General features: G+C 40.7%; 1 protein-coding gene across 1 annotated transcript; it reads left to right on the top strand.

Moving 5' to 3' along the window:
• Positions 1 to 6,134: 6,134 nt before the first annotated feature.
• LOC125723578 (DAZ-associated protein 2-like) lies at positions 6,135 to 9,339 on the top strand. Its single transcript, XM_049000312.1, has 4 exons — positions 6,135 to 6,319; positions 7,173 to 7,291; positions 7,471 to 7,719; positions 8,048 to 9,339. The coding sequence occupies exons 1-4, from the start codon at positions 6,307 to 6,309 to the stop codon at positions 8,174 to 8,176; spliced, it is 510 nt and encodes a 169-aa protein (XP_048856269.1). The 5' UTR covers positions 6,135 to 6,306; the 3' UTR covers positions 8,177 to 9,339.
• The last annotated feature ends 1,779 nt before the right edge of the window (positions 9,340 to 11,118 follow it).

Raw genomic sequence — 11,118 nt, 5'->3', positions numbered from 1 at the left:
ATGCTATTTAATCTGATCCTGCAACTGGTGTAATTTCCCAGTGAATATAGTGTCAGAGGTCAAGAACCTTCCCTTCAGTCAACTATTGGAGACATGAAGAAAACGAAAGCATAGAACTGAGCACTCAGAGAGATGGAAAACCTTCCCGGTGGGTCTGACCATGACGAAGGGGAAGATATGGACTGTGATATAATCATGGCCAGGTTTTACCCTATGCCTGAGTTATTTCAAATTATTGTCTGAATAGCACACCTTCAAGTGATGAAGAGTCAACAGTATTAATTAATATAGGTCGTACACTAGTGAAATGTAAATTCCAAATAGTGTGTGTATTATAAGTGAAAACATTAAAAATGCTAAAACAATGAAATGCTCATCTGGTCTAAGGCTATAGTAAGGGCTACCATCTGAAGTGTATTCACAGTACAAACAGTATAAAAGACAATAATTATTCTTTTAAAGTTTTCTTTGTCAAAAAGGGAAGCATGAATAATCAGGACCAGTAGCTCGGGCAATGGGGTTAGTGAAAAATATTTTTGATATCATCAGCACCAAAAGATGGTGCAGGAGAATGTACAACCCTACAGGGTCCACAGTGTATGTGGAATTCCCATTCCACAAGCCGCCGGAGGGGATGGACGCCAGTGGCATTGCAGAGAAACTGACCAAGCCTACAGAGTGGTCCATGGCTGGCACATAGCAGAGCATGACCAGTATCTGCAGAAGGTCATGCTGCAAAGTAAGACAAACTCAGAGAACCACTGCTTCCTGTAACCCTTCTTGCCATTTCAGGGAGACCAAACACCTACCTGGTCACCTCTGATTATTCTAGATATTTGGAACAACTGCTCATTCCCAGAACCACCAGTGCTCATGTGGCTACACAAATAAAGATATTTTTGCCAAGTACTGGAGAGCATAGGGGTTGTTAGTGATAATGATCAATCTTTCCATCTTTTAAATAATTAAGAACATTCTTCATCAAGCCCACAGAATCCTCTACTAGATATGAGAAAGAAAAGCTATCCAGGTCCAGGTAGTTCAGTGTTTATAAGATCCCAGCAAATATCAGCCAACTGTAGGTGTATTTCTGGGCAGTGATTAATGCATTCTGCCAAGAAAAATCAATGTTAGGTCCCTAGTCTGACTCATCTGAGTAACGAACAGGAAGTTCTGGTACCGCAAGAATATAAAGAACATGAAGTGCCTGTGTACAGGCAGTACAAAAGACAGGCTAGATAGGTAGCTTATAGATAGACGTGATTTAGCTCACTCTATGTGGAATACTGTCCAAATAACTGCTATGGACCTGTTGATAGTCGAGACATTGTATAGCTTTATGTCCACTGGATCTAGCCCTCTTGACCAACCGATTCACTTGTCCTGCATGCCCTTTTGTGATGTTGTTCCCCCATAAGATCACAGAATTGTAAATTACGCTGCCTATTGTGGACTAGTAGACAATACCCAGTAGTTTGCTGCATACATTGAAAGACTACTGCGCTCTTAAAGAGAATGGCTTGTTCTGGCTGTTTTTGTACAGGACATCTGTGTTGTCCATCCAGTCCAATCTGTTATTTAAGTGCACCTCCAAGTTGCCTGTTCAGTGGTAGTCCTTGATCCAGGACCCTATAAAGGCATCAGCTTACATCTCCTCGAGGTAATTCCCTAGTCAAAGAGCCTGGTTGGAGAGACCTGGAAATGGCTGTGCACCGACGCTCCCCATCCAACCTGGTTGAGCTTGAACAATTCTTCCAAAAGGAAGATGTGGCATACCTGGAGGATCAAGCACAAAAAGACTTCAGGCTGTCATTGCTGCCTGAAGCCATTTAATCAAGTATGAAGTGAAGGGTCTGAATACTTATGTAAATGGGATATTTCAGCTTTTTAAGTTTAATAAATTGAAAAAACACTCCAAAAACCTGTTTATGCTTTGTCATTGTGGAGTATTGTTGGTAGGCTGATTACTAAGCAGCGTGTGGCACGGTGGGCTAAGTCTGTGTGCCCGTAATTATGGAATATTATTTAGCACTATATAACACAGAATACAAGTATTATGATATTATTAAAAAGTATGCCAAATATCCATGATGTAATCATTACAATGTAAACATTATAATGTAATCAACACAATGTAATCAACTGAGTATGTATTTGCACCTTTTGTTAGTCTGAGTTTCTGTTAGCTACTTTATGTTAGTCCTGAATCTATGAATATTCACTTTTATTAGCGTATATTTTATCACTATGTTAAAGGACAAATATATTATCAACCTTTTAGTTAGACAATGTGTAAAAGGCTCAAACTGCCAAGGTTTACTACTGAAGGAAGGGATTCGCCTGAGTTCACCAGAAGTTCACGGCTGAGCATTTTTAAAAAAACCAAGTGGAGCTGCTCGCGCCACCATTATGTTCAGCCGAGAGACCAAACGGTAAAAGAAATGATGGACAAAATTATCACCTAGGCGTGTGGATTAAGGGAAAAAACAATGATTGTGAATGGCTGAAGGAATGATGATGCTTAAGTGACGAGATATTGTTAAATGATAATAACTTGTATAAAAATTGGTGTAAAACAGTACTGGGCACACTTTATGTGTCCGGCCTTGGTTGTAACTTCTTTGTTGCAATAAAGACTGAATTCTGGATACTGCACAAGCGGACCTCTGACTTCTGATTTGGCGGGGAAGGAGAAAAAACCACGACATAATGACCAAGGTTGCCAGTTCAGACCCAGCCTCAGCATGTCTGTGGATCCTTCAGTAAGGCCCCTAACCCCCAGCTCACTGGGTGCCCCAACAGGTGGCTGCCCTAGGCGGACAGCTTACTCTACAAAAATAATTTCCTCACAGGGACAAAAAAGGATCAATTATTATTATTATTTTTTTTTTTAAATGAATCCATTTTAGGATGAGTGTGAAACATAGAATGGGGACAACTGGAAAAGTTCTGAAATCTATATTCACTGTATGTGCCTTAGGCATGCTGCTGGGTGTTCAGATGGTTTTTGACTAAAGTTCTGAGCTGTTTAAGTAGCAGCCTTTTTAAGGTTTTAATAGCTAAATCTACTATGTTTTCAGCACCCATTGACTGTGTTTATTTGGGGGCATGCCTTTCTCGTGGAGCTTCCCAAGTTATATCCATGCCTCTGATGCAAAATCACCAGTTGGGTCTGATATCTCAGGAGTGATGTTCTCAGGGGCACAACGGAGAGGAGAGACAGAAGGGAGGCAGGACAGTGAAGGTGCTGAAGCTCATCCATCTAGCACTTTAGACTTGGAAGTGCTAAGGCAGGGTTTGGTTGATAAGCAGGTGTCAAATCTGCTGCAGAAAAAATTTAACTGATTGACTATTGTCCAAGTTCCTCTCCACCTTCTGGTTACTGGTCTTCTTGTAGCCAGTAGCTTTGCTGCAGGGATTTTAGGAACTGTAGCAGCTTGGACTGAAAACTGGTTAAAAGACAGGAAGCAGCGAGTAGTTATTAGAGGCACAATGTCATAGTGAGCCTGCGTTCATAGTGGGATACTGCAGGGTTCAATTTTAGGACCACTATTGTTCCTAATTTACATTAATGATATTGACACCAATAAATACACTAAACTAATTAAATTTGTAGATGACACCAAGGTGGATGATGTAGCAGATACTGAACTAGCAGGAGAGGGATCTGGATTTAATTAGCGACTGGGCTGATACCTGGCAGATGAAATTTAACATAGATAAATGTAAGGTAATCCATGCAGGGAGCACAAATATAAAGTACAGATATTTTATGGGTTCCACTGAAATAAAGGTAGCTCATTACAAGAAAGATCTCAGCGTGTATGTTGATGCTTCCATGTCCCACGCTCGCCAGTGTGGTGAAGCAATAAAAAAGGCCAATAGGATGTTAGGTTACATTTCTAGGTGTGTGGAGTTTAAGACAAGGGAAGTGATGCTACGATTATATAATTCCTTGGTAAGACCCCACCTAGAATATTGTGTGCAGGTTTGGTCACCATACCTTAAGAAGGACATTTCTGCCTTGGAAAAGGTGCAACGTAGGGCTACGAGAATGATTCCTGGTCTTAGAGGAATGTTTTATGGAGAGGTTAGCTAAGCTAAATCTGTTTAGCCTCGAGCAAAGGAGATTAAGGGGGGACATAATCCAGGTATATAAGATTCTAACAGGCCGGGATGCTGTTCATACTAGAACTCGTGGCCATAAGTGGAAATTAGCGGGAGAACATTTTAAAACTAATTTGAGGAACAACTTGTTTACACAGCGTGAAGTTAGAGTATGGAATAGTCTTCCTGCTAATTTAGCGCAAGCTAAAACCCTGGGTTCCTTTAACTCAGAGCTAGATAAGATTCTAAAAACTCTGAGCTGTTAGTTAAGTTCTCCTTAAATGAGCTTGATGGGCCGAATGGCCTCCTCTCATTTGTAAATTTCTTTTGTTGCCTCGTTTTGCTCTACACCTCCTTCGACTTGTTCTATTGAGGCTTGTGTTCCACCTAGTCCTTTGTTTTGTTACTTTTGGTGAATTCCTGTGTTTTCCCTTGGACTATTGGCTTAAATAGCATTCCTTTCTGAGATGAGATTTGGCTGGTAGGTCTGATTTAGAATTTGAACTGGTCAAGCAGTACCTAAAACATCACATTGGCAGGTGTTTGAAAGGTAATATATTTAAAACAAAAATCTCAATGTTTAGGACATAAATTACATATCCAAGTAGACATGTGTTACCAGATACATCTATTATTCGCTTTAGCATCATTTGGCGTGTGATATACAAAGTTTGTTGACAGCAATTGTCAGTATATATTATTTTTAATTCCTCAGAAGGATTGAGCTTGGACAAAAAGTGCAATATGTACTTTGCACACTGTTAGCTAAGTTATGGATAAAAACTTTCCTTACCTGTGCCTTTACTTTCTTACAAAAAGAAGTTGAACTTTCAAGAAAAGAAACACCAGCAGCGAAGTCGGTGGCTGTGCTCTTTCAGAAAAAATAGTACCGATTGTCACTCGGGCTATACAATCAAAGGGTAAATGTACTTTTCATAATACAGAAGTACATGATATATTTTCGTACTATTGGGGCTACATCAATGTTTGTACTTTGGAGATGTTCCTCAGAGTCCATTTCTGTACCATAAATTAGACTAAGAGGTACATTTACATGAAGCTACGGTACAATTTCTGGCTGTTTTTGTACAGGATATCTGTGTTGTCCATCCAGCCCAATGTCTTCTCAGTGGTAGTCCTTGGTCCAGGACCTTATAGAGGCATCTCCTTGAGCTTATTCCCTAGTTGATGGTGCTGCCCCAGTGACAAGCAAAGGTACATATTGGTACTCATTTTTCTGATAGCGTGGAATTAATTCAAGCTGCTAGCTGACTGTCAAACCATGTAAAGGAACATCTAGTGGCATAACAGAGTGTTCAAACATAAATAAAGGGTGTTTTCTTCATTGACACACTTTTCAGGGATGATTCATACTATCTCACATCTCATCTGTTGTTTTCATACATCAATACTGTACTACAAGATAGTCTGAGCTCCCTGGGATGTGACCTGTGAGGTTCGATTTGCATTTCTTTTTAGTATGTTGAATGATTACATTATTAGTATTGTGTACGCTTACAAAACATGTTCTCCTCTCGTCCTACTAATACTTCCAAGTGCATGAGCCACAGTGCCTGTACAATGAGACAGTAGAAGACAATACTGGATGCAAGAGAGAAAGGTAGTGAGAGGAAGAAACACTGGAAGAAGACGGGGAAAAGAAAACAGGAAGCAAATGGAAAACAAAGCTGTAAGCAAGTATAAAAGGAAACGTTTACAAATCTGTACTGATAACCACACTTACTGCAATAGAAAAAAATAGATATATAGTGAAACCTTCATACATTGCCTTATTCATGTTAAAATATTATTCACAATGGGATTTCCCCTTGCAAGAAAATGTCCGTGTTGAAGCAACATACATTTTAAACATTGTCAAAGAATATTATAGCGGTTCTTACGTTTAGCTTGCATAAAGCCGTCACAAAAAAGGAACAGAAAGCAACGAAATACTAATATATACTATATACACAACTGGCAGAATCACGTGAACGGGGCGTGGCAGTGACGCATATCTCGCGCAGTGTCGAGGCGAATCGCAAACAAGGAAGTAACGCACACAGGAAGGGCAGCAGTTCCGCACTGGGGGTTAAAAAAATCATCGGTGGTTACTAATAAATCCCGAGGCCTGAATAAATATTCGGTTCTTCTGCGTTATTTGCCATCCTTTTCTCTACATTTACACGGACAACCAAGACCATGAACAACAAAGGTATGGTGACGACCACCGTTTTCATGCGATAATATTTCGATTCATGTCGGATTGGGGCTTTCTGCGTGCTATAAAGACGGACATGTCCGTTTGTGTCCGTCGGGTTCCGGGCCCCGTTAAGCATAAATGCAACGATAGCGGGCTCCGTTCTGCTGGTTTTGCGCGACGCTGGCTGTTGTGCTTGCATTGCTAGCTAGCTAACAAAGACGTAAGTTGGGCTGTGTGCGTCACGGATTTTTGAAACTGTAGCGAGCTTCGTTGTTCGGTACGCGGCTGGGAAGACTAACTAGGTCGTTAAAGTTGGGTTCACGTTTGAGATTTTTTTTCTGCCAGGCAATACATCACCCTCTTAGGGGCCCTAAAAGGAGATACCCGAATAAAACATTAAGTTAAGCAGCGACCTCGCCTTATGCAGTCAGCTTGCTCAGCTCGACGGAAAAACATTCCGCTGTTCTTCCGTATATGTGTCTGATACCTACCCACATTTCTAATTGAGCGCTTAAACTGGTATGTGGGGAAAACTGTTTTTGAAAGGCCAGTTGCGTTACCTCCAGCTGTCGCGGTGGACGGGTATACCGATGGTGTAAACTGCGATACAAGGGGATGGCATTCAATAACATTTTAAATTACGTCGGGCCTATCTGTGTTTGTGGAGGCCAAGCCCAGAACCTTGAGATCGCTCAGTAACCGTGTATTATTGTAAAATTTTAAAATATAACCGGTTGCCGTTTCAAATTTTTAAGTTTCGTGGTTTGCGGATCCGATTCCATGTAATAATTTGAATGAGACGCTGAACACAGAAAGGAGGCGGGGTCTTGATGTGCAGTGAAACCTCATTTCTGTTGTGTTTCAGGTTCTTATCCCCAGCAGAGCCCATATCCCCAGCAGGCTACTGCACCCCTGTATCCCCCAGCTATGCAGGTGTCCTCCCAGGCACCACCTTACTCTGATGCCCCTCCTTCTTATTCTGAGGTAAAATTCCATTATTTAATTTAAAATATGTATGTAGAAATATGCTCATGAAAGCAATTAGTTGTCATTGTTTACGCACCACAGCACACAACAAAATGTGTCCCCTGTATTATAACAAATATGTGACATGGTGACCGCCATTTGTAATAATAGTTTTTCTCTCCCCCTCTTGTATTCAGATATACCAGCCCAGATACATGCACCCTCCCCAGGCTCCAGGCCAGCTGCCCCAGATGTCCAGCTCCTATCCCGGTGCCCAAATGTATATGTCCCTTCCCCAGACTGTCCCTGTGGCACCTGTGGGCCCCAACGTGCCGATGGCATACTACCCCGTGGGTCCTGTCTATCCAGCAGGCTCCACTGTGCTTGTGGAGGGGGCGTACGATGCGGGGGCCCGCTTTGGAGCAAGCGGCACTGCCTCTATCCCTGTGAGTAATTCCCTGTTACTGTGTCCCTAAGTTACCTTTGTTCGCCAGATAGCAGTAATATGAGGAGCGATGCCATGGGAGCCGTTCACACATAAGCATTTCATACAGAAAATGAACACGTAAGAACATGCCGTGTGACTGACGCGTCTTTTTGGGACACGAACCCCTCTGCCTCATTCTGGAGATCAGATCTCACCATGTGGATGAAGTTCTCGATTCCAGCTGCACTGCTTTTGAATTAAAGGTGCAGCCTTTTGCAGTTGGTAAAAGTTACGACCCACCCATGGCTTTTTTTTTTTTTTTGCATGCTTTCCCCCACTCTATGCAGCCTCCGCCCCCGGGGCAGCACCCCAATGCAGCCCAGCTTGCAGCCATGCAAGGCGCCAATGTGGTGATGACACAGCGCAAGAGCAATTTCTTCTTGGGGGGCTCAGGTGGGGGCTACACCATCTGGTAACAGTGAGGCCTCCACATCCCGATCACTCTTTCTGACCTCCCTCTGGGCTACTTGCTACAAACGATACTGACATTGTTTAACAGAATGTAATATTTTAGCGCCCGGGGACCTGGTACAGAATCCCACTGTTACTGAAGAAAGGGTGGGGTTGAGATTGCCCTCCACCCACCATGTCTTTGTGGAAATCTTTCAGATCATTGGTCTATGTGAGGGTAGCACATCCAGCCTAAGGGCATAAAGAAAGCTAATTGCTACAGTTATTATGGTATTCTGTTGTAGTTTCTTCAGTATACTAGTTTGTCTAGACAGGGTACCTATTTTGGTAATAACTCCCTCAAATTATACACTGAAAAACCTTGTCAGATATGCACAATCATTGAATTATATGATCATGTTTGTTTTAATCTGTCAGCCCCCTCCCCCGTAAAACTATATATAGCCAAGTCTTCCTTATCTTTACTTGCTTATAAAGGCTGAAATGAAATTTAAAAAATATGAAAACAGTGGTTTGCTGTACCTGTTTGACGGGCAAAGGAATATTATCAGGTGCCTAGATTTTTCATTTGTCAGCACCTTGAACAAAACAAAAAAATACAAGAAATGTATCAATATCCATAAGTGTATATTCAAGCCGTAGATGGATGGCGGGAAGAGTTGTTGGCCCTTGGTTTTACTTTTGTCGGATACCCAGAGTTTAGTTCATAATATAAACTTTAAATATGTTAAGTTAGTATAAAATATCTCCTTGTTCAAGGCTAAAACCATGTATTCTCGTGCTTGTTCATGTACAAGTACTTGAATCATGAATTACGTAAGCCTTGTTGGCATTGTCGTTATATCATTTGTAAATTTATATTTAGATGCTACAGCAAGGAATTTTAATTGAAAACTGGGTCGTATATAAACATCACCATTGTATTGATTTAAAAAGTAACTTGTAAAATTTGAGGTACTGTTGCTATTTAGGGTCTATCACACCTGCACGCCCTCTCCACAAATAAGTGTGTATGTTTTCTCTGAGAGGTGTATTAAAGCAGGCATTTGTATAACTGCACAGTGATTAATTTAGCATGTTTTTTTGCACATTTGTATTAATTTTCTTTTTCTTAAATTAATATGCAACATTATTGTAATTTTGATTAAAGACTGTTTTCATCTATTAATGAATGTAAACTAGTAAATAGTTTACAGTTTCGGTAAATTCTCTTGCACCACTGTTTGAAACTGGAAAATATGGGCCCGCATATTTCCGTATGTCGATTCCACCTGTAGCATATTCCTCAGAATTGCTACTGCCTCCTGTAATTGAATACTGCTTTTGAGCTCATCAGAGACTTCAATGAAATTGTGCACCTGAGCCAAGAAGAAGTGGATAATCTGGGGGCCGGGCAGTGATATTGCAAAATGATCCAGGTGAACAGTCTTACAAAAGGAAGTGTCTATATTTCTTTTATTTCTGTTCTCTTCTGTACTGTGTCATTAATTGGTCAGTAAGCTCCTGCCACACCATGCAGAGCTTTTTCATGGTCTTCGACCACCTAATTAAAAAAGACGTTACTGCTCTCTATCCAAAACCACCACGATAGCACTTCAGGAATGTTTGGCATTCCATGTCTCATTGTGCTTTCTCTTGCATTCGGAGCTGAAGTAGGAACCCTGTAAGCATTCACCTGGGAGGATGAACTATGGGTATCCGACACACGTTACTATTGAAAGTTTTGCCCCCGGATTACAGGGCCACTAACGCCTAATGTTTAAACCATTTCCAGACTTTTGGTCTCATGCTCAGTTTGCCGGCCTGTTATTTTGGTTACCAGAGTCGATAACCCTGCCTTGTTGTTGAAACCCAATATGCCTGCTTGTAATTTGTAAGCAAGAGCCTCCCATTCGACACATCCCAGGCTGTTCAGGTGAAGATTAACGTCAAACAAAGCAGTTACTGTTATCAAGCTGTTAATGCTATTGCATGGGGCATAACTTTCAAAACAAATTCCAGGACTGAAACTAAACTGTTGAATACTGTACTGCCAGAATTTCTTTTCATCCTGACCTTGCATAATATAAACACTCCCAGTTTTAGAAGCACTATACAAATTAGCCATATTAAAAAAATAACATGCAAACGGCCCAAATATATAATGTACGACTTATGAGATTTTAAGATTTTGGATGTAAGGAAGACGATAGTACAGCGATTCTCAGATTTTTATATGCATATATATTTTAATGGTATTTGAAGCTTGTGAATATATTTTATCCCAGCGCTGAGAAGGAACAGTGTTATGTGACGGCGTCGGATGGAGCGTCACTGTTAGTGTCTGTAAAAGCTGTTAAAGGCTGTTTGAGAGTTTACATTGGTGCTGTGGTGTACTTAACTTTTTTTTATACTAAACCGAAAACATTAAATTAAAAATTAGAATAAAATAACTTTTGTACATTTGAATGGAAATTTTATTGTCATTTTATCGTCTGTTGTGCATTTGTTTGTAACTGACAGGTGCAATAGAAGAGGTGCAGGGTAGTATGCAATAGCTGAATGCATGAACACAGGCACAGTTTATGTTAGAGGTAGAGTGCAAGCTGCTTACTGCCACATACAGTAAGTGACTGGTGTTTTTTTTTTTACTATATTCCTACAGTAGTTGTAATCAGTGGTTTACTCTGGTTATTGGTGACTTGCATAATCTGATTACAGGTAATCTACAAGCCTTTCAATAGATTAAAATAATCTAGTTAAGGGGTTTCACAGTCATTTACCGCTGAATGAATTCCTCTGCTGCAGTTGTTCGCATCTTAAAATTCAGACAAATTTTGCTTAACAGGGGAAGCAAAAGAATTAAATGGAGCTAAATACGGCTTATGATGTAAAGATCCATAGTCTTTTTCTCATAATGAAGATCAAGTCATTCATACAGACATGGAGAACAAGCAAAGCCTACACA

Source organism: Brienomyrus brachyistius, unplaced genomic scaffold (genome assembly GCF_023856365.1).
Source record: "Brienomyrus brachyistius isolate T26 unplaced genomic scaffold, BBRACH_0.4 scaffold50, whole genome shotgun sequence".
NCBI classification, from domain to species: Eukaryota; Metazoa; Chordata; class Actinopteri; order Osteoglossiformes; family Mormyridae; genus Brienomyrus; species Brienomyrus brachyistius.
This window is presented reverse-complemented; position numbering and strand designations above follow the sequence as displayed.

Coding starts and splice junctions, on each gene's coding strand:
- LOC125723578 (XM_049000312.1), top strand. Junction 7,292..7,470: donor CCCCTCCTTCTTATTCTGAG/GTAAAATTCCAT, acceptor TCTTGTATTCAG/ATATACCAGCCCAGATACAT. Junction 7,720..8,047: donor GCGGCACTGCCTCTATCCCT/GTGAGTAATTCC, acceptor CACTCTATGCAG/CCTCCGCCCCCGGGGCAGCA.